The sequence below is a fragment of the Mauremys mutica genome, chromosome 18 (genome assembly GCF_020497125.1).
Source record: "Mauremys mutica isolate MM-2020 ecotype Southern chromosome 18, ASM2049712v1, whole genome shotgun sequence".
In the NCBI taxonomy this organism is placed as follows: domain Eukaryota; kingdom Metazoa; phylum Chordata; order Testudines; family Geoemydidae; genus Mauremys; species Mauremys mutica.
In genome coordinates this window covers 25,209,175-25,232,742 of record NC_059089.1, presented here as the reverse complement: position 1 = coordinate 25,232,742, position 23,568 = coordinate 25,209,175, and the positions used below count along the sequence as shown (strand labels likewise).

Genomic DNA, 23,568 nt, shown 5'->3' with positions numbered 1-23,568 from the left:
AGCATGATGGAAACAAAGCAAGGATGTGCAAGCTACTCTTCCTTTACCTTCCTCCTACTGCTCAGTCCTGACCAATTTCTTGCTCAGTACCCTGGCTGCCTAGCCTAGAGGGGAGGGTGTTGTTTATAGCGTAATGGCAGCTAATTGAGTTCTGGCACAAAGAATAATTGATTGAAGGTCACAGAGGCTGAAGCCCTCTTCTCATTCACAGGTCAGGTACAGTGTGGGACAGTGCACTGTAGACTTCCCTACACTGCTCCACCAGTGCACCTCAAAGCAGACATGGAAGGACCACTATCTAATAGGGGTGAGAAGGTAAATGTAGTCCCTGTTCCAGCTTGGAGTCCAAGCATGAATTGTAGTAAAGTTGTGTATAATATCATTGCCACAGCCTTGTGCTGCCTGTTGTCAGATGAAAGCTGTTCCCTGGTGCCACCAAACATCCCTGCTTCATCCAAATATCTCCCCAGCTGCTACCAACTCATCCCTACTGTCCCCATGGCTGGTGACCCTGGATTTACTCACCAACTGCTGACAAAATATCTGTCGTCTGTATGCCTTTCCGTGCCTGGTGTTCTCGGGATGTGTTGGGCTGTTACACTTAGAGTTATTGAAGTCTTTTGATTCGTCCTGCCTGATCCACTGTCACCCAATCGTTTGGTCTCTCCTCTTTCCATGTAGTAATGAGCATTTTCTCATGCTTCATTACCCAGCTTTTCCATGTGGTTTGTGGTAAACGGGCATTCACAATAACTCTGAATAGAGAGGGCCTTTGCCATCCACTGACCTTTCAGTTTTCCATGAGTTAACGTGAAAGAGAAACTCTCCTGGAGACTCTGGCATCACTTAAAAAACAAACAAACCCAAACCCCTAAATACTAGGCTACTGCGTCTCGAAACAATAACAGAAAACTACTGGATATGAACCAGTATGGTTCAACTGAACACTGACCATGTCCGGTGTGTGGCTTACTGTTCAAATAAACATTTTACCTCCTGCCAAGACTTTCAAAAATGTGTGTCTAAAGTTAGGCTCCTAAGCTTTATTTAGGCAATTCAATGGTGGGTTGATTTTCAAAAGCCTGGGGCATTCAGCTCCCGTTGGTTTCAGCTTTCAGCACCCATCTCTGAAGACATTGTGCTCTGTCCTTTCTAAGTGTTCAGTATTTTGTTTGGCAACCCTGGATTATCAAACTCTTTGATAAACAATTCTGATGCCCTTACACATGCAAACTCTACTCGTACCAGTAGTGCAACTGGTTTCAATTAAACTACTTGCCACTTAAACTTACTTGCATGCATCTGACGAAGTGGATATTCATCCATGAAAGCTTATGCTCCAATACGTCTGTTAGTCTATAAGGTGCCACAGGACTCTCTTGCTTTTTGCTTAAGAAATGTCTCAGGCTCAGACGCTGAGGGTACAGGGCTGTCCCAAATGTTACTTACCTTTTTAAAACAGTCACTCTGAAGTGATGTAGCCCTGTTGGTCCCAGGATATTAGAAAGACCAGGTCGGTGAGGTAATATCTTTTTTAGCTGGTCCAACAAAATATATTGCCTCCCCCACCGTGTCACTTTAAAGTGATGTCTTTTTCCAAATATGTGGTTTGTAATAGGATTCAACTGACAATAAAAAATGATGGAGGACCCTACCCAAATAAAGCTAAGGCCCTGGTTCCATTTGCAGTGAAGAGGAGCATGTGTGCACACACTCAGATTGTACTGCTGCGCCAGGCTGCTCTGTTGTTTTGAGTAGACAGACTAAAAGAAATTGGTTACAGTCCTGATCTTATTCTTCAAAACCAAAACACCTCAGTGACTGGCTGTATGAGAGGCTTCTATGGTGCAAACAAAATCACCACTGACAGAGTTTCCATGAGGTGTACAATGATTGAAAAGCTAAAGATCTGCCCTTGGGGTAATGAAGGCTGCTATTAACATAGTCCCATCATCTCCTGTTCCTGACTCCTGATCTACACAAGACAACTCTTCTTTCAAGAAGTGGCTTTGTTCTGTAGAAAGGGTCACTAAAGCTTAAGTTCAAACCATGTTTTTTATTTTTTTAAAAAGTTGGTTGATGGGGAAAATCCTTGATTGAGCAAGCCTCTGGTTTCCAGCTGGGAAACACGACTGCCAGGGCTCCCTGAAAACATGTTTCTCTTGAGGCGTTGGCTTGTCTTTGTAAGTAGCTAACTCTCCATTAACCTTTTTCCTGCTAGGTCATCCTATTTCAGTATTGACGGCGCGAACTCTTCCTCATCTGTCCATAACGTTCCCACCACCGCTGCCCCTCAGTCACTGAAACACGGTGTTCAATCGAAGGCAACTCTGATGGTCACGCAGGGGAAACTCAGTTCAGCATTGTTATTCGCACCGACAGCATCTGATAGCCAATGTTCTTGCCTCCCAGCAGCACTGCCAACAGTCATGGTTTTTGCTTGTTTCTTGTGGACCTGCACAATGACAATGAGTCCCTAAGGCACTGCCATGCACAGCCCAAGTTAGTGATCCTACTGCACTTTCACCGTTGCTTCCAGCATCATGGAACAGGAAAAGACCATTACATGCTGAGCCAGAGGTGGTGTTGATTATTACCTAACAATACAAAGAGAGGAAGGAGCAAAGTAGTTGGGCCTGATTCTGACTCGCTCCAGTGTAACACTGTTGATTCCATTAGATTACGCCTGATGTACATTAGTGTAAATGAGATCTGGATCAGGCCCATTAGCTCAGCCACTTAGCACTCGTTGAGCCAAACTGACTGCTGGTTGTAACTCTACTGAAGTTAATAGTTATGCTAGCCTGAAATATGGCCCTTCATCTTTAAAGAGATTTAGAACCACTAATCCATTAACTCTCCCCCCAAGGTAGGTAAGTAAATCTCCTTCTCCCCAATTTACAGGTGGGAAAACCGAGTCAGAGCTGATGACTTGCCCAGGCTCACAAAGGGAGTGGGTGTCACAGCCATGCTTAGTGCTCAGAGGTTCCTGACTGTTATTCCTGCCCTCAGCGTGCTAGACACACCTCCATCCCAAGGACCATCAGCCACATCTTTGTTTCCTGGCAGCCTTTTGCTTGGAGTCATTTTTCACTCCTGAATGAGTGATCCCAGGAGTGTATCTGCACCAGACTGCTGGCCACTGCATCCACTGGGGTTGGGAAGCAACACATTTTGCTACTAAAATTCCAAATGAAAGATGTGTCTTAAATACATTGGGCTTGATTCACACTGGCACAGACCCCAGCAGAAGAACCCTAGTAGCAAAAGTTTAGCCAGTGAGAAGGGTCACAAGGTCTCTGTACACCAGTGCTCCACTGGTGGTGTAGCTAGTCTGCATCCACACAAAAACGGGCACTGTCCAACAGAATGGGTAGGACTCAGCATATCCCTTATGCAGCCTCCACTAGCTGGACTCCTCTGGTGGCCCAGCAGCTAGTCAAATCTGTCCCTACTTGGTGGAATTCCTGACGAAGGGATTCCTGTGAATCAGCCCCTAGCGCTCACCAGCCTCTGCTGGCCCCAGGGTTCAGTTCCTGCTCCCCTGCCTCAGTGGTGCATAAATCAAGCCTGTAACTGCTAAGAGATCACGTTACAGCTTTTGCTTTGCATTTTCAATATAGTTAGAGTGCAGCTAACTAGTTTAACCTGGACACACGGGGCCAGTAGGAACAAGCGACGGCTGAGCTCACGCAGCAGGCATGGACAGCGTGTGATAAAGGCCATGCTAATAAATCTGGCAGCTTCTTTTTTATGATTATCTCAGTCTTTATGTTGTACCCCGTTTCCTGGGTTTCCCAGCTACTCCTGGCTAATGCTCACTGAGGTGGGAGCACAATGCTCTGACTAAGCCACAGTTCAAAATGAGAGCTCAGAAAGGGCCGGGCAGTGGAGCGCTCACCCCGTTCTGGTGAGTGCTTACTGTCACGAGCAGCCTCATTGCAACCACTGAGTAAGGGCTCAACAACCCTGTCCCAAGCCAGGAAAGAAACACTGCAAAGATTCTTCCTAGATAGTAGTAATAAAAGGTAAACAATATTTGAAATTAGTAGCTGGTCCCTAACAAAATCTCTCTCCTGTGAGTGCTCCAGCCAGCCTTGCTGGTGAGATTTGAAGGCAGCTTTTCCAAGAATGTGAGGTCCTAATGTGACCCAATCAGTGTGTGAGACCTGTCCCTCTCTGTGCCTGATCCGCAGAGGCTGAGTCCGCCAGCTAGACAACCTGGCTTTATAGCTCAAGCTGCAGCGACTTCTGCTTTTAGCTCTGGAGGTCCCTGGTCCAATCTCCAGCTTCAGTCAAGATGGCAGCCAACACACTAGCATTAGGCAGTGAGTATTTCCAGCACCACAGCACTTTCCCTAGTTTGTACCCCATTATCTCACGATAACAAAGCTTTCTGGGCATGTGGGTCTAGCTCGTGGGGAGGAGGTGTTCACCCAAGTAACTTCGCAAAGTAAATTGCATAATGAGCAGCTCTGGACTTCTGTTGTGGTGAACATCAAGCTCTATTGACTGGAGAAGTAACAGAGCAAAAACACATCTTGAGATTTGCTGAAATAACAAGTCAGTATGTCTCGTTGCATATATTCATTGTTATGATAACTCATCTAGGCCAATTGTACCCAACAGCTAAAAGTTTTATCCACACTTTAAGTTAACATTTGAAAGGGCAGATGAAGTTAGAAGTCCATAAAATACTATTATTCACCTCCTGAAAGATTAAGAATAGTTTCCATTGAATTCAACCATCATGAGACTGGTGTCTACCCATCTGCATCTGTGGTCTGATTGGTTAATGTTGGTCCAGAACTTGGTGGTATTGCCCCTTTGAGGAGGTGACTGGTAGAAATTTGCATCTGTTTTCAGTCAATGATAAGCCAGATTTTTTTTCTTTTTGTATGTAACAATGAGCGAGAGAACGGCAACAGCCTTTTGTTTGCTGTAGCTGAGCATTCAGATTGTTGGTATGTGTTACAGCGAGGTTGTAGTGAATTGGTCTGTGTCCACATTAAATGGCATTGATGGTGACATGCTGCTTGGAAGGGCCACTTTCTCCCCCATCTCTGCTTGCTCATTCTAATGACTGTTTTGTTGTGGAACTAGTGTAATACAGTAATGGGTAGATGTTCAGTTTAAGACTGTGAGGATGAGACTCCAGACTGTAACTTGACCCCACACGCCATGGTAACTGAGATTTCCACAACCCGGTTTTATTGAGGGAGACAAAGCTTTGATGCATTTTTCTTCTGTCTCAGCAGCTTTATGAGCGGGAGACTGTGGAATATGTCTGCTAAACAACTACTTAGTTACTGATCAAATTTGACTTGTAATATGTACTGTACATCAAAGTTATTTTAACTGTTACCACTGACAGGATCAGAATGCAAAGCACAGGGCTAATGTGTAGACATTTCTGACCAAATATATATAGTGTAAGTGGAGTCACCACTAGCCGTGTAGAGAGTATTGCACTGTACAACTCATGCTCAAGGAAGATCTCTTCAGTAAGTAGCCACAGCAGCTTTGCAGAAATCAGACTGATGTATTAAGCCCAAATTGTTTGGAAGAACTGGAAGCAATTCAGCTTGTGCAGTTTTAGAGCTAAATATTGTGTATGGAAAATACTCAACTGTACCAAGAATGTAAGAAATCCTCTAATTTATTCAATACTTTGTTTCACAATGCATTGCACGTTGGCTGTTGCCATCGAACAAAACCTTATCTCAGGTCATTCGCATTCATCTCCTCTCTGTAGATTTTTTTTTTTAATCCTTCTCATTTACTTAGGTTATTCAGTAATTGCCAAATGGGTTATGGTGCAGAACTGCAGACTCTGTGTATTACAGTATTCCAATGGCTATTTACAGAAAATGTTATACACTAAACCCAGTGAGGTTAGCCAGTGAAAGATGAACTTTCCACTAGAATTTAATACGATAACTAAATCTGCTGGAGGGAGGGACTGAAAATGGAGTGGTTTAAAATTTTATTCCCAAAACATTTTGTTGATTTTTGGCTCACGGTGGTTAACCCCAATGCCCTAGCTAATGATGCTTACACAACGTAATGCTCGGGGTGGGGGCTAAATAGCACTACTGCTGTCACTGATATATTCAGACCTTGTAATACGAGGCCAACTATAAACACTTCTCAGAATTTTATTTCAAAAGCAGATCATTTTGTTGTAGCATGTTGCAATTACACATGTCTTGGCTACAATGGTTAAAAAATCCTTTTGAATGAGTGGACAGTCGAGACTAGTATTTATTGAAAAAACAAAAACTAAATTGTAAGCACTTTTTTGTAAAACCAATGTCTGTTTTGTTACATACTTTTAATGTTGTGCTTTGTAAATGTCTGATTTGTGTAATAAATAAAGTTCATGCAAGTAGAAGTGCTGGCACTTACATCAAGACAATGATGTAATTCCACTTTATTTGATTTTAAAATATTTTCTGGCTTACTAATCAAACGGCAACCCACCCAGTTTTTCTCTTTTATTATTTTGTTAAAGGCGAGTTCAACAAATGTTCCTGGTAAATGGATATAATTTCCTAGTTAGCAAGCCAGTCATTAAAGAATAACTGGTGTATGTTATTACAATATCAAAGTACTGAGCAAAAGGAGGGTAAAGAAATACACCTGGACAGATAACTGGGGAAAAAATGCTAAGATGGAGCTGAATGCCTTCAGCACTGAATTTGAGACAGTCTCTTTAGTAAATTTTTTGTATGTTAAGGCTTAATAATGTGTATATATTGATCCTACTACACTGCACACCTCTCAGGAATATTAGGATAAGTATAGTAAGCTTATTTCCATGGCTTCACGTGAACGTAGTTGATTAAATGATGGTTCCAGTTTTATTATGCTAACAAAGGCTATAAAACTACAATCACATAATGGTATGGGCTGATCTAAATCCACAAAGACATTCAGACTTAAGGTTGAATCAAATGTTGTTTTCCAAAATCAGGGTAGAAGCTAAAGCTGTGTTCACTGTTTAGGTTTAAATCCAGTTATTTCATCCCAGCCTTTCCGGCAGGTGCGAATGATCCATTCATGTTCATCATCATCTGAAAGAGAGAAAAAGAAATTGTCAGATGTTACAGATTCAGATCTGTTCTTTGCATAGAGAAGTCCAGATCAGAAAGAGTATTTTCTTTGAGGAATAAATGCATTTTTAAAATACTTCGTACTTAGCCAACAGATCCTGTGTACAGTTTTGTTGGCATTTGCCAAGATTCAAACATGTATAACAGAAGGACGTGACATAGGGATTATGGTAATAGATCTGATCATTAGGCCATTTCATCACATTAACTGTTTGGAACTAGTGTAAAAAATTGTAACACTTCCTTGTATATAGTATAATTTCTGGCCTCATGGTCATTTACAGTGGATACCAGTACCCATAATGAGGACATAAAACTTTACTGATGTTGGTGTCAGTTTATGAAAATTGCAATTGGTGAAAAGTCCAGAGTCAAAGCCCCAGTTCATTTGGATTTTTTTTTTACAGCTCTTCTTCCAACATAATTATACAAAAATGCCACATTATAACAGATAGCAACAAGCTGATGTACCAGCTGACGGAAGTACTTTAGACAATCTTCTATACCTCCCACAATTATTCAATGTCTGTCATGTTATCTGTCAGAGCACAGAGACCGTGTGAAAAGTGAAAACCAAAAAGGCAATTTGGAGAAAGCACCTATCCAGCAAAGTGGGAATAGAAATATTTTGAATAAATACTGAAAATTATAACTTGATAATAGTAGTTATAATAGTAGTTAGGGTCTTTCAGTTGAAGGGTCTGAAACAGCCTGTCTGAAAAACATGTTTGAGAGGCTTTTACTTGTGTTGATGATTGAAAAAATCTGTGTAGTAGATCAGATAAAAATATTAATTATATTGCTTTAAACAGTACCAGTTTCTCTTTTCTTATTCAAATGACACATACTGTAGCAGAGCTACTTCTGTTTACTGTCATCTTTACAAACTCTGATCAATGTTTGCAATTTGTGCTTCTAACCAACCTGGTTCCAAATGTCAAGGATTTTGTAGCAATGCTTACCTGAAAGCAAACATACTGACCTTGTCAATTATAGATTAAAAAAAAAAAAAAAGAAACGTTGCTAGTGAGGAATCAGCTTCTGAAGGGAGACGTCTGCTTATGAGTTGGCCTTTATTATGTTTCTATAGCAACATTTAAGTTTAAAAAGTCATATAAATGCAGCTGTGCTGGTCTAAGAAGGAGAGAAGCAAACAAAGCATGTATGGCAAAGAAGTGCCCTTCACTAAAATCTTAGGTTTGTTCTTAAGTCCCATTGACTTCAGTGGGCTTTGGATCAAACCCTATCTGCTCTTGTTTTTTCCTTTTTCTGTTTCCCTTTCCTTTTTTCCCTGCCATCTTAGCATCTTTTTTCATTCATGGTCAAGTGAAACAAGTGCAGGCAGTCACGGCCTGGGGGGTGCTTCTCATGCTGAGCCCTGCTAGAGCACTGGTGAATATAGACTTAATCAAAGCATGTGCCCAGGCTTCTGTCCCACTTGTCACAACACCCTTTACAAACAGCAGTCAGAGATGCTTGTGAATTGGAGGAGGTTTTCCCCAAGAGCACACTACTGTGTGTTACTCTTCCGCACACAGTTACTAATTATACACACAGCAGTTATTTGTGCTTGTCACCTCTCTCACAATTGCACACGCAGGGATGATGTTTTGTAAAAGCTTACTGCTATGAGCAGGGCTGTAGAAAAGACTTTCATTAGTTTAGCCTATAGCTGTGCTTTGACTGCTGTAACGCATGATACAGTGACATCATTTTGACAAAATACCCCAAGTGGATACGTTTCTTTCTCTGTCCACCTCAGCAGGTACAGGATATATCTTTTGCTCTATTCCTTGGCATGAGTGCGACATTAATAAAACACACAATTACAATGTTCTTTCTGTCTGTCTCAAAGGAAATAAGCCAGGAGAAAATAAGCACCACCGGAATAACTTTTTCAAAAGGATGACTAAAAAGAAGAGAAAAAACACTGAATTTGTTTAAGGTCTGACACTGAAGTCCTTAGGTGGACACATCCCACTAAAGCTGTAGTAGGACTGCAAAGTTGGCCCCTATGGTATGTCTACACTGCAATAAAACACCTATGGCTGGCCCAGGTCAGCTGACTCGGGTTTGCAGGGCTCGGACTGTGAGGCTATAAAACTGCAGTGTAGATGTTTGGGCTCATGCTGGAGTCGAAGCTGTGAGACCCTGCAAGGGGGGAGGGTCCCAGGTTAATAAAATGCTCCCAGGACAGGGAGTATCAATAAATCATGTGCAAACTGTGATTATTTTGTATGTCAAGTTCTAGTTCTGCACTCCAGATGCTCCGATATTACCGAGATGAGGCCATGAACTATCTAGATGAGCTCGATAGTGTCCAGACTGTTAGTGTCTCTGTGATTATGTACCTCCTCGATGTAAGAGTTGTTACTCTGGACTTGTACTAATTGCAAGAAAATTAAATTGTCTGTTTCTGTCAAAATGAGGTAATCAATCAAAAACTCCACGTGCTAAACACCACCTGTATCCATTGCTTCCTTTGATAAGGATCGTATTGCTCAGGTGAGTTCCATGAAGTGAGCAAACTGCCTTCCTGGTAACGAATCTGCATTGGTCATGTAATTCTGGTGCTCAGCTGACCAATATGAAAGGCACAAGATGTTTTTGACTTCAGTTCATGAGTTTTAAACAGGCGCCTGGTCCATCCAGCTTGATGCAGAAGGAAACATTTTCCAGTAGACGACATGCACCTAAGCCTTTTCTTCTAAGGATTTTAGTCTCTCATCCAGGCCCAACACCACCATCGCTCAGCTCATGCAGTGATCTGATTCGATGCACAGTAAGTATCAGCAAATAAGCATTGAGGAAGACTTCATACAGTTTTCACAGAGGCTGAATTGTAAGGAGACATCCCAATGGAGTCAGTTATTACCAATTCACACTTTGAATTGAAAGAAGAGCCTGTCTGGTGAAGGGACTACAGCACATTGCCCTACCTTAGGGCACTCCCTGCTTCATTCAGAGAAATATAGCAATTACCCCACTGGAGCTGACCTATGAGCCATCTATTATTATCTGTATTACTGTGGTGTCTAGGAGCCCAAGTCACGGCCCAGGACCCCATTGTGCAAGGTGCTGTACAAACACAGAACAAAAAGCTGGTCTCTGTCCCAAAGAGCTTACAAATCCAGGTTTTAGTCTCTGACAGTGGCAGACACAAGAAACCCCATAGTGAAGAATTATGCAATAATCTGTACACAGGGAAAGCGTCTTCCTACCCACTCTCATTTAGCGATTGACTTATGCCTAGCATCCTCCTAAGCTTTTTGGCTGCAATAACATCATGTGGCAATGAGTTCACCCAGTTAACTAGGCATGGTGTAGAAAAGCATTTCTTTGGGTATTTTAAGTTGGTGGCCTTTCGGTTTCATTGCATGTCTCCATGCTTTGCATTATGGGAAAAGGATATATAGGAGCAACTGATCTACTTTACCTATACCTCATTATTTGTATGTCTCTATCATGTCCTCTCTTATTTGTCTCTTCTCCAAACAAAACCACTGTAACCTTTCTGTATTTCTAATCAGATTCAGCACTCATCCACGGATGACACCTCTTTCTTTTTTGAGATTGGGTGATCAGAACTTACAGCCTCACCCAGAAGAAAATGTTACCCGAGGCTGGCATATTTTCAGTATTATTTTCTTATGCCTCCTAACGCTTTATTCACAGCTGAGCTGCATTAAAAAGAGAAAAACTTGCTGAAAACTGCATATGGAGGTGAGAACTAACCCAAGTGGAAAAGAAAGTGGAAGTGAGCTGGCAGCGCGCTGTCTGCGTAATTCCACTCATGCTCACTGTCCCACTGACTTCTAATCATTGTCTTTGATGAGGCTGCAGCCCTGGAAGGTGGGTAAAATGCACTAGGAGCCACAAAAAGGAACAGGGACTCCATAGCCACAATGAAGGACCTTGAGCAAAATATCTGGAACCTCCAGGACTATTATCCAACTGGTGGGCACCACACAAATATTCCTTAGACTGAGGTAAGGGAAAATGAAGGAGCCTATTCAGGATAGCTAGAGGAACCACAAAAATATAGGTCAGAATGGCTCCAGGGATTAGCTATGTGTAAGGAGGCAGAGAAATATTAGAACGGAAAGAGTTAAGCTGTGGTTAAACATACTTTTGCCACACTAAAGAAGACTGGTTGATAATTACTGTAGTTTTAGGGCTATTTGAATCAGTGCAGCTGCAACCTCTTCAGTAGTAACCCCTGAAACAAGACAAACTGGGTTTATTGTACTGAACAAGTCTTAAAGCTCCTCCCTGATTGTTAATAATTGGCAGCAATGGACTTAACAGCCTCTTGACTACCCTTTTTACACTCTACCTGACTGTGCAGCTAACAATTTAAATCACAGATGCCGATCCGTCTTTGTGGCAGCTGCTTGTTAACTACACGTTCCCCTTTTTCTGTCGCTGGCGGCTTCCATAACCCCGCAACACCAGGGTTAGACTAGAGAATCACATTTCATCAATATTTAAAATGGAATTAAACCTTGACGTTTGATTAATGCTACCAGATAGCTTGTTGTAATTACTATTTTACAAACTGCGATTGTTTGAATATGTTAATATGATTGTCCAAGCACATCTTCACCTTCAGAAGTAATTTTCCTTAATTTTTTTTTTTTTTAAACACAAACTCTTTAATCAACTGTAAATTATCATCCTGGGCACAATTGGGTAGTATGCAGTTCTTCACATTGTGTGTTGAATTTTATTTCAGCTCATTTATCTTTAAAAGGTTATTCTTTCTCCATTTTCCTCAGCGGCCTCAGTAGAATATACATTCATGAAATATATTCTGCTAAAACGGGCTACTTTCATGTTCAGATTTTGAAAATAAATGAAATTGCTTTGTATGAAAACATTGATAAAATCCAAGGAGGCCAAGTTTGCTTAATAAATGCTATGTTATTCTAAAGTTGTGAAATCTAATAATTTGCATGAGATACAGTTGAAGTCTTGAGGCAAACTGAGGTCTTGCTAGATGAGCCACTGGAATACATCATTTGATTCTTTTAAATGATTTCTGTGCCTTTTTATGTTTCCATCCAAATGGCAATACTCTACCTTCCAGTCTGCTACAAGCCAACAACAGACCTCCACCACTCTGCTAACCCTATTTGGATCTTTCTATAATCTCCCAAGGCATTAATACTTGGTGACTCTTACACGGAGAAAGCCATGCACTATTCCCTTATACATCCTATATATTAGAACTTGATTGTCTGCATCTGTGTTAGGGCCTGATCTTGCAATCCTTAACCACAAGAGCTGTCTTGCTGAAGCTAATGTGACTACTAGCGTAAGTAAGAGCTACTTGCCTTGAGCAAAGGTTGCAAAAGAGGGCCTTCGCATAGTCTGCTCCTTGGAACAGAAACTGTCTTCTTCTAATCTATGTTAGTGCCAAGCATATTCTCAGTGGTCCGTAAATAACAGCTGTTCATTGTCTCACATACCTGACTCCTCCTATCACCCATGGTGCAATTTATCGTGGTCTTCCATTCCACAATTATAGCCATCTGTGATAGCATCACAGCCATCATCTCTACTGCCCCTCCCCAAAAATCTCCAGCACCCCCTTCCTTGCCACACCTAACCTCAACAACATCAATGTTGGCAAGAAAATGGAAAATATGTATCCAATTAACCTTTACTTCCACACGCAAACTCTCACCCTTCCATTTCCATTTAATTGCGTAAATCCAAAATGGCCTCAAAATGAACTTTCCATCTCCTCCAAAATTTGTTTTCACACATACTGTATAGCTGAACACAAGCGCCTATACTGTTTGGGTCAAAACTTTCTAAGTGGATTCACAGTGGGATGGCTAACACACAAACAAAGTTGTTGTTCTTGGCATGCTGCTATTTGGAATTTAAACCTTCACAAGTTTCAAAGCGACAATTATATTAGGCTCAGGAAACCACAATGAACAATATATCAGCAAAGGCTACAGTTGTTTAAATGATTGCAGTAATTTAGTAATGTGATGCATGTATTAATATTAACACCATGTTAGCCATGTTAGCTACAGTAGAGAGGGCCACTCATACTGGTTAATAAAATGCTTTATTGAATGGGGTAAATTGACTGGTAAAACTTAGAAGCCAGATTCAATTTTAAAAATGCTCTCTAGGTTATATAGCATAGAGCTCTCAATTATAGCTGTAGCTTGCACAGCCTTTTGCTGTGAGGAAGACATAAGTATGTATTTTGCAGTCATGTCCAATATGGGCTAGATGCTTTCACAGGGAAGACACAGTCCCTATACCACAAGGCATACAATCTCACAAGACAATGCCAATGAAGGGTGGGGGAAGGGATACAGCCAAAGTGATCAGGGTGATGACAGGCACACAGCTACTTCATTATATGAGATTAGGGTATTTTCTCTTTAAGTTAAACACACTGAATTCCTCCCCACCCCCCCGTCTTCCCATTCAGCTCCCTTGACTTGGCCCCACAGCAGTCCCCAGTATCAATCCCAGCAATCTTCTCCCCGCTCTCCTATGTCTGGGATACTTCTCACCACTCAAATGAGCAGTTTGTTCCTAAGGTAAATAAGTGAGTTAAATAAACATGTTACTTGGTAAGTTTCTTGCTAGTACAGGTCTGTCGCATCTTACGCTGGGGTTACATTCCGCAGTCAGCGCGTAAAGCGAAAATCGCCTATAGTCAAAATTACATTGAGTGTAATGGCGGGCGGAATCACCCTCGCTACAGGTACAGTATTAACATTGTTATTTTTCTCTCTTTTTTTTTTTGCCGACCGCGTAAAGCTGAAATTGTGCGTGTTAAATGTGCGTAAGATGCGACAGACCTGTATTGCAGAAGATGTGATTGTGGTATTCCTCAACTCTTACTCCTGTACGAAATCCCACGGAAAGTCAATTGATATCCATTATTTGTTAAATGCTGTCTATCAGGTAGGCACAAGACAGACTTTAAGACAAGCCCTGCCCCCAAAAGCTTACAGTTTAGAAGATAGTCACAGAAAGATGAGATGAACTAGGAGACCCAGAGGAAGGGGTTTATAATAACAAATACTCTGTCCCTCTTGTTCATCTAATATTTTCTGTCTGGGGCCTTCATAGAAGTGGGGGTTTTGGAAGGTGGGGGAGTGGGGCATTGGGGATTAGCATGAATATGGGGCAGCACAGAAGAAGATAAATGGTGGGAATAAAAGAAGGGTGGGGAAAGGAGACATCAGGGAACATAATAGGAGACAAGACACAGTTTGGAGTAAAACTAAGCAAGACCTTGAGGTCAAGGGCAGCAAGGGGAGCAACTTGGTCAGATGGCCGACAAGTAAAATGCTTTTTGCTATGGCATTTTGGCGGGATTAGACTGGAATGATAGGAATATCAGATCGTTCAGAAAGAGGAGTGAGCAGCAGCCAAGGCAGGAGATGACAAGGACAACTGTTTCAGCTGTTGGGGAAAAAAAGCAATAGGCTACTCAGGTTCACAAGGACTACTTGTGTGAGCAAGGGTTATAGGCTTGTACCTATATCTATGTACAGACCTGAGCACAACTTTTTCTTCATCTGTCTTCGCTTGTTTTTCTGGAGAAGTAAGTTTACCAGCCCCAAGCAGAGAGATCAATAAATTGCAAACAAACTGCATTTGTCACAAAAATATGTAAAATTTAAAATTCACTGGATTTGTCAAATTGATTAAAAAAAATCCACAAACAATAGACACAATTTGTTTTGTTCAGAGCCCAGAGGTAAAGACTAAGCACTTCAAATTAATTTCTGCAAAAGCTTATTTTTTTTCTAAACAGGTCTGGATCCCATTCCTTGAAGAATATACTGATTACCAACAATTTTTCAGAGCTTTACAAAAACATTATTTCTTTTGTTGTGTGAAATGCAGAATCAGCCATCTGGCAAATGCCCCAGAGCTAAAATCTTTTACATGACATATAATTCAAAATGATTAAATATACAACAGCAAATAGCTGTAGCATTGCACTTGAAATAGCATGAACTTTTATTGCCGATCAAAACTGATTTCTTTAGCTTAACAAGTATCCATAGAACAATTATTCAAAGAGCTTTTAAGAGTTTCAACATACTGGAGCTAGAGCTCATCTACATTCAGAATCTTAAATCTAATAAAAAAGAAACAAATATATAAATTACTAAATAATCTAGTCTTATAAGTAGACATTCAAATCACTAGGAACCTAAATTCAGTCGCAGAATGAAAATATTATTCTCTTTTTTGTGGTGAAGGGCTTTCCTTTTCCAGTACCTTTGCAAAGAGCATCTGCCAAAAGAGTTTGCAGATTCTTAGGCAAATTTAGGGGCTAGTCTGGAATCAGAGCATTCACCCACTACCTGCATCAATAGAATGGGCAGCATCAGAGGAGAATGATGTTCAGAAAGTACAGTACTTCTTTTCCTGCAGTAGAACATTTTTTTTAAGTTTAACTTGCTGCCTCATATCTAGAAAGATCCGTAGGTCTGCAAGATTGCCAAGTCCTCGCCCCTCTACCAATTCTGATGTCACCAGTGGCTCAGAGAATGAGCACAAACATCTGCTCACATTTGGTACTTGCTAAGAGCGGTATGGAAAGTAATACACCGTGCATGAGTAACACATGATTTTCAGATAATTATGGCTTTATTTCTCAACTACATTTCTTCAGACAAAGCAAAGCCCACATTCCTCACTGAGTACTCTGTACACACCACATCTAAGTTGTAAGACAAAACCCCTGAAGAGTGCACAGCGTTCCTCAGAGACTGATGGGGAGGAACCCATGCCTACCTCTGGGTGGGTGGAGCCATGACACCCATGTCTGACCTGCCAGAAGCAGAGGGGCAGGACAGGAAGTATAAAAGGCAGCTCAGTTGGGCGAGAGCCGCCAGAGGAGATGGATGTCTCCTGCCTGTCGCTGGGGCATGAGCCCAACGGAGACCTACTCTGCACCGAGGACCCAGAGGTGCTGCCAGAGCCACCTGCTGACAGGGACGCCAAGGAGCTGTTTGGGGCTGTATACCCCAGGGAGATAGAGGACAACCCCGAGCAACAGGTACACAATGATGGGAGTGTAGGAAATAGCCCAGGGACACCAGACTTTAGTCCAGTTGTGTTGTTGCCTGAATCCAGGTCAGCGCGTTTTGGCTGGATCCCCGCTGACTCAGTGATGGAACCATCTGCCACTGTTAGGGCTCTAGGCTGGCACCCAGTGGAGTAGGGTGGGCCCGGGTCCCCCTACCTCCTGCTGCCAACCCCACCTCTGGGATGACAGCCTCCCTACCTTAGGCCAAGAGGCCTGCGTTTGTCTGCTGTCTGCCAAAGCTAGGACGTCAGACTGTTTGGTGCTCCGCCCTGCCCGCTGAGCCCCAAGACCGTTTGGTGCTCCGCCCTGTCTGAGGGCCTGAGCCCCAAGATTGTTTGTGGCCCTGCCGAGCCTGAGCCCCGGATGGCTTGGTGTCTGGCCCTGCTGAGAGGGCTAGCGCCTCAGAGATTGCTAATTCCCCAGTAACCCTTGCCTGGACAGTGGCCCAACTGTCAGGGGGTGTGGCCTCCCTCAGATACTGACAGGGAGGGATAGCCACACACTTCTACACAATAATTGAATGGATTTTGTCCTTGGATGATCCAGAAGGGATAAATGGAATTTCTTCAAATTTTCCAAGATGACTCATTTCCAGGTTCATTCAGACCAAGCATGAGAAGTTTTCAGTCCCAAGGGTAAAGTTAGGAGGAAGCTGCAAGCATGTGATTATTGAGGCTTAGAATTAAAGTGCCATCTCAACCCTCACTACAGAGTCATATTAGTGACGTAATTAAACTCTTGATGTTCTAAAAATACAGCTGTTTAAACTACAGAATAATACTCCTGACTTATAACCTCTGCTGGTTGTAATAATTTACTCAGAAACTCTGCACTTGAGCACTCTGGGACTTTTCCTTTAAGTCACAAGATTCTAGGCTTGTCGAAATCATAACTTGATTATTGGCAGCTTTGTGACTCCAGCATTAAAAAAACCTTTCCTTTCAATAAATAATAGCCTGTCTTGAGTCCCTTGGCCAAATTGTGCTCTTAGTTACACATGTGTGAATCCATAGTTAACGTACTGATTTCAATGAACCTACTCTGGATTTACAGTGGTGTAAATGAGAGAAGGATTTGTCTCTGTCTCCTCTCTGCCCTCCTCTCTAATGTTCTATAAAGAGACAAAGGTACATCAGGTGCAATTCCACATGCAGAGGGCCAACCCCAAGGCCTATGCACCATTTAAGTCCTAGAGGAGGAGCATGAAGAACAGGTAGCAAAGAAGAATCAATCTCAGATTAGGAGAAGCAGGAGCAGGGGTTGCACCAGGTAAGTTAGCATCAGGAGGATGGAAGCAAAAGGAAAGCATATTACACCAAAAACCTCTTTGTTTTGTTATCAGTGGGGCAGAGCTGCTAGTCACACTCAGTTATCCCCTTTCACACCACCTCCTCAGCAGAGAATGACGTCTCCTTCTAACTGTAATTTCTCTTTGAAAACTACAGTGTCTAGTGTCTACACTCCCAGAATGCCATAGCTCTCCTTTAACCCTGGAATTTGCTCTCCATTTGACAGCAAATCTAAAATCTCATATTTTATGCTTTTAATTTAAAGATGCAAAACTCTGGATATTCATCTTCAGGTCTTTATATTGGCCACTCAATAAAAATGGTGTCAGGAGTATGAGTTCTCAAAGGCTATACTCCTTCAGTGGCAGTAGCGGGGTCTAACTCCAAAATGACCGATTGAAAAATGTGAGCAGGATTTCTTCTCACAAATAGGCATTTCAGCATGTTCTTTTTGTGTCTGCAATTTTGTGTATTAGATGATATTGGGGAAAAAAAGAAAAGATCCAAAAAGCACATGAACAGATTACAGAATTTTCCGTATATCCCCAAGGAAGAAATGGTTTATAAACTGAAAAATAATTGCAAATCTTTTTTTAAAAAATGAAATCCTTGACTAGTAACACTAGGAGAAATGAAACTGTTGTTTTCATTATGCACCCTGGACCTGGTCTCAATTACACTAGGACCCTGTTGAACCACTTGGCAGTGAGGGGCATTAATGTAAATGAGCCACAGGCCCTCGATATTTGTGAAACTGAAGTCCTGCTAACGGAGGCAGGAATCTCTGTGATAATCTGTGTACACACATTGCATTAAAGAAAAGCAAATTGCAACAAATTCAAATAGAGCCTTCTCTTTTCCTTGCTAGAAAGATGTTTTGATTCATTGATTGTTTGGCAGGAGTGTCAGTGCTAAAGGCAGAGTGCCTCCTTTCCCTGCTAGCTCAATCAGCAATGAAGCAAGCAGCTTCGCAACAAACAAGGGTGAAAGGCTGGGGCTGGAGTATCCTCAAATCCCACTCCCAGACCTGAGGAAGATGGTGTCATTTGGCTAAACCTGTCAAGCTGTTGTAAGAGCTTCCTGAATGCTTCCTACCATCTGCTTTTGATGCTTTCAAGACTTGGACAGAAGCCTGGAGGTTTTCCTGCTTTTTCCTGACCAACCTATAAAGGAATAGTTCTGGATCTGTTCCCTGTCATTCCAACCTCTTTCCTCAGTTTCTTCTGCCTACAGCTGTTTTTTTTTTAACTGCAGTGGCCTTGTGCCCTGAATTATTTCTCTTGGGGAAGTCAACATTCCTCTGATGTCGAACAAGTGCTGGATCTTTCAATTGTGTTCGTGTTCTTAGAGGAAGGGTATGGCTACATGATACATTCCTCCTTCACACCCATGTTGACAAATTTAACTTTACACTAGTATTGGATTCTCAAAGGAATGTTAACAGAAAAGAGATCAGAATAATCTACTGCATATTCTACTTATAATTATCTTGTTAGACTGCATTCTATGAAGTGATGTTATTGAATATCGATTGATACAATCTGTAGGCTATAGAAATAAATGTAGCTAAGGACAATGAGTTCAAAGCATACATTTAAAAAACAATAAATTGAATTCCTAGGCGTTCCCGCCTGTACTAATCTGTGCAGGTTCCTGTGTTTTTGGAAAGCATTTTACTTATCTTACTCATCAGTAGGCCCACTCTAGTATTTTGGATCAGTGCCATTTGTAATAATCTAAATCAGTATTTATGGAGGGTTTATGAAACAGGCTAAGTACCACAGGGTATATTTTGTAGCAGATGATACCTCCAGTTCATTTAGTCTCCCCTCTTTCCTCCTCTCCTCCCACAACACTAGATCCAGATTTGTAAACGCACTCAGGACATGATCCTGCCAGTGTTAGCACTGACACAATCCAGCAAGGCACTTAAATATGTCCCTAATTTGAAGCAAGTGAGCAGTCTCACTGCAATCAAAGGGACTATTCCCGTGCTTAAAGTTAAGCACATACTTAACTGATCAGGGCAGAGAGCTTGACACCTTGCGGGACTGAGCCCATTGAAAAGATAGATATATATCTTGAAAACACTGTCTTGCTGGGCATCATAATGGAGAATGAGTCTTCCTGGGTTTAAAAGCTATTAAATATGAATCAAATGCATTTATTCATATCTGCTTGTGAAAACATCACTTATAATTTTGTATATAATGTGCAGGATGGTTTATACAACTTTCCTTAGAATTAACTAATTGATACAAACAATCCAGAACTTGAATATAGGTTTTTAAATTTCAGCTATAATCATGCATGATAGAATGTATGTGAAACAAAGTCAACTTACACTGTACTTCAAGATGAATAAAACACATACCTGCATTCCTCAAAAACCTGAGTTTGTAATCAATGACAACTCTGGTATTAGTATTATAGAATCCATCACCACAGTCATAACAGCCTTGTGGAATCGTTCTGGGAGGATCTAAATTTGTAAGCTGAGAGATACCTGAAAAGACACAGTATAATTTATTACAAAAACAAAAAATCCCATTTTTTTAACAGCTGTACTCTTTTATCAAAATAAATAATGATAATAAATATATATTATTTTATATCTCTATAGCACTTTCCATCACAAGATCTCAAAGCATTTTATAAACTTTACTAAACTAGGATTTCCATCACTCCTATGATAGGTAATTATTATGACCATTTTGCAGATGGAGAAACTGAAGCACAGAGCGGCCCACTCAGAAAATGTTTAGCATAGAAAGGAAGAGATCTTGGTTACCCTTACTCACAGTCCTGTGATTTAGCCCATAAGACTAATACTATGAACATGCTGCGAAAACTCCAAAGTAAGGCCAAGAAAGTCTAGCCATGGCTTAAAGAGACATGTCATTGTTCAAATGTTGTATAGTAAGACTGCAGTTCACTATGACAATATATTATTCAGTGATTATCACATAATTTTTTCACCTTTTAGTCATAGATGAACTAGTAAATGTGTCTAACAGACAAATTTTATAGGATGGACATAAAGTAAGTATGTATCCACAAAAAATGTGTCATTTTCAAGCCACACATTTCATGTACCATGCTGTTTGTGGATTTCTGTTACTCTTTCAGGTACTTTAGAACATTATGAAAAATTATGAGTGCAAGGTAATATATCTTTTTTTGTTTTATGTCCCAGTTCTCTGTAATAAAATATGTCTAGAATGCAGTGAATGTGAAACCCTTAAAAAGCTTAATCAGATGTCAGAAATTGCAAGGTAACAATGTCCTGCCCTCATGACATGATCACTCAAGAAGAGACTATTCACCACATTTGTTAGTGTCATGTGGATGGAGTTCTGAAATAAACCAGAATATTTCCTGCTCCAAGTTACTCATGTAGGTGAATTAATCTCTCTTAATAAACACAGTTGTTGGTTTAAATCCTTCCAGACACAAATGCAACACAGTACCTGCTGGTTTTAGGCCGGAACAGATTTCTGTATAAAATCTTCTGTCATAGCCATCACAATAATGCCATTTTTTATCTTTGAATTCAAGACCATCTGCAAAGGTGTATTTCCCCTGCAAAACAAATTCAAGTACCGAACTAATAAGTGTGATGAATGGAGTGAAGAATAACAATTTTTTATATCCATTACCAAGGATGCATGTTATCTGAGAATAAATAATATATTTAAGTGCAGGTGGAAATAATGCCTGCAGATCCATAAGAACCACATTCCATAACCAAATCATTTCCCTGTTCAGTAGGAAATAGCTATTGTCCATGCAATAGGGGAAGCCAACATTGAGAGTCAAAAAGCCACCAGTGGGAAAGGTGGTGATTTGAAAGCTTCCACTTATTTCATGTATCAGAGGGGTAGCCGTGTTAGTCTGGATCTGTAAAAGCATCGTCAAAGTGGGTATTCACCCATGAAAGCTCATGCTCCAATATGTTTGTTAGTCTATAAGGTGCCACAGAACTCTTTTTCACTTATTTCATGATACAAACATTTCTGAATGTACAGTCTTTGAACCAGGGAGAATTTCCCCTAAAGCATATTGGCAGTAACCTTTGGGAGCAAAAGGGTTTTAACGTTCTTTTGAGTACAGAGCAGGGATCAGCTTTTAGATAAGAAGGGCATACTCCCACCCAATCAGATTCCTATGACTGCAGCGGGGGGTTGGCATAGGTGAACTTCCAACCTCCTCGTGTTCTATTGCTATGTTTCTAAGCCTTCAGCATCACATCAAAAGGACTAGTGATATAATACCTCTTTTGATATTCCACAGTCCCAGATTCCTTCATATTTGCTTCTATTAGGAAAATACAAGGTTCCTTTGCCATGAAACATTCCATCTTTCATTGTGCCATTATATTTGGTTTCAGTTGGGAGAGTATAGCGGCCTTTCCCTTCAATCCTGTGAATTATAATCAGGAATTGTTTAAGAACACTTGGCTATTTGTCCAAAAAGGCAAAACCCCACAACTGACGAAGTCCTTACTGGTTAAAAAATTGACCTGGTTTAGAGGAGATGCACCTATAAAAATAATTTAAAAAATGTACAAATGGAAGAAAGGGGAGGTTGATAGTAATTAATATAAATCAGAAGCTATGAACAGTAGAAAACTGATGACCATTTTTAAGCACCCTGAGAAAGGGTGAATCATAATGGCTGTTATTTACAAGGCAGCTTTCATCCAACAACCCCCACTAAATGCATTTCAAACTGGATTTACAAACAGGGCTCAATGTACCCACCCTTTAGCCACAGCCATTTCTGGGGTTTAACAGTCCCAGCAACATCACCCAAAAGTTTAGGACAGGATGTGAAAACACCTTTTGCAACAGGAACTACAAGTGGAATGCTAGGGAGACAAAACTGAATCAGCCTTTAAGAATTTGGCCAGGACAATAGGACAAACACTCCTAGCTTTGAAAAAACAAAACAAAACACCTGCCATGGAATCTTTAATAACCATAAGATGTCAGGTTTACATCTCATCCAAAATGTGACAACGACGATAGCAGCAAGGCACCCTCTATCAGCAGGCTATGGCATTGAAAGGAAGCATGTAACCTCCTGAATCACCAATATCCTTCCTGCAGCGTTTGTACACTATTTACAGTTATTAATAGGACATGTCCTAGCTCTTCCTACCACTCTCCAGTGTCTCCAACAAGGCAGTGTGGTTGAGTGATGAATAACATGAAGTTGGTTTATCCTCACATCCCCCAGCATGGTAACTTTAGCCCCATTTTACAGATAGTGATGCAGAGAAGTTAAGACCCAGATTTTCAAAGATATTTAGGCTCCCAAAGATGCAGACAGGTGCCCAGTGGGATCTTCAAAAGCACCTCGATGCCTAACTACCACTGATTTCAATGGGAGTGGGGAGACAGCTGATGAGGCACTTTTGAAGATCCCACTAGGCACCTATGTGCATCTCTAGGTGCCAGGACACCTTTAGAAATCTGGCCCCAAGTGACTTTCCCAGGGCCACTGGAAGCTGTTTCAGGAGCAGGATTAGGCCTCAGCTACGCCTCACGCCCCACCCTGGGCTGTGCCGCTCTCGCATAAAGGCTCCCAATTGCCAACCCGGGCTTGTACTTCCACTCCCGCAATTCTGCGGGCCCGAGCCAGCGGGCGCGCCAGGACGGTGCCGCTAGGGGCTTTCCCGCTGGCGGGTTCTCACAGCCAGGGACGCCCAGGGCCAGGATTCGCCCTGCCTGATGGCTCGCGCCGGGGCACGGCCAGACCCCGCATTTCACAGTGTAATGGCCCAGCACCCTGGGGTGACGGCCCGGCCCTGCCCCCGCGCTCCCCACGGCTGCCCCTCCCCCCTCAGCCCCCGCCCCCACCTGCCATGCACATAGTCCCCGAAGTAGCTGCTGCCCGTGACCTCCATGGTGCCCGCCCGGCACGCGCCCTGGCCTGGGCTCAGCTAGGCAGCAAACTGTCACCATGGTAACTGTCACCATGGTGGGCGGGGCCTGAGGAGGAGGAGCAGGCGGAGACAGAGAACAAGCTCCGCCCCCACGTAGGGCACCCGCTGCAGACCCGCTTCTCGCTA

General features: G+C 41.9%; 2 protein-coding genes across 8 annotated transcripts in view; one reads left to right on the top strand and one right to left on the bottom strand.

Moving 5' to 3' along the window:
- Positions 1-7,725, top strand: part of LHX6 (LIM homeobox 6) — a 44,180-nt gene extending 36,455 nt beyond the window's left edge. For 3 of the 5 annotated variants that reach the window (XM_044992838.1, XM_044992834.1, XM_044992837.1), the window contains exons 9-10: positions 212-315; positions 7,523-7,725. In XM_044992838.1, the coding sequence (XP_044848773.1) occupies positions 212-315; positions 7,523-7,570 (152 nt within the window). In that variant the 3' untranslated portion in view covers positions 7,571-7,725. Of the gene's footprint in view, positions 1-211; positions 316-2,221; positions 7,474-7,522 lie in introns of those variants that run through there. The other 2 variants (XM_044992835.1, XM_044992836.1) reach the window with 2 other exon arrangements.
- Positions 5,964-23,517, bottom strand: MORN5 (MORN repeat containing 5). Of its 3 annotated transcripts, XM_044992842.1 has the most exons (6): positions 23,357-23,384; positions 22,256-22,362; positions 21,767-21,914; positions 20,963-21,074; positions 19,867-19,998; positions 5,964-7,076 (listed from the first exon to the last, which is right to left on the bottom strand). In XM_044992842.1, the coding sequence occupies exons 2-6, from the start codon at positions 22,270-22,272 to the stop codon at positions 6,997-6,999; spliced, it is 489 nt and encodes a 162-aa protein (XP_044848777.1). In that variant the 5' UTR covers positions 22,273-22,362; positions 23,357-23,384; the 3' UTR covers positions 5,964-6,996. The 3 variants fall into 3 exon arrangements, with proteins under 3 accessions (XP_044848777.1, XP_044848778.1, XP_044848776.1); XM_044992843.1 differs by lacking the exons at positions 22,256-22,362; positions 23,357-23,384 and adding an exon at positions 23,398-23,462 and having other exon boundaries at positions 6,256-7,076; XM_044992841.1 differs by lacking the exon at positions 22,256-22,362 and having other exon boundaries at positions 6,259-7,076; positions 23,357-23,517.
- Between the last annotated feature and the right edge of the window lie 51 nt (positions 23,518-23,568).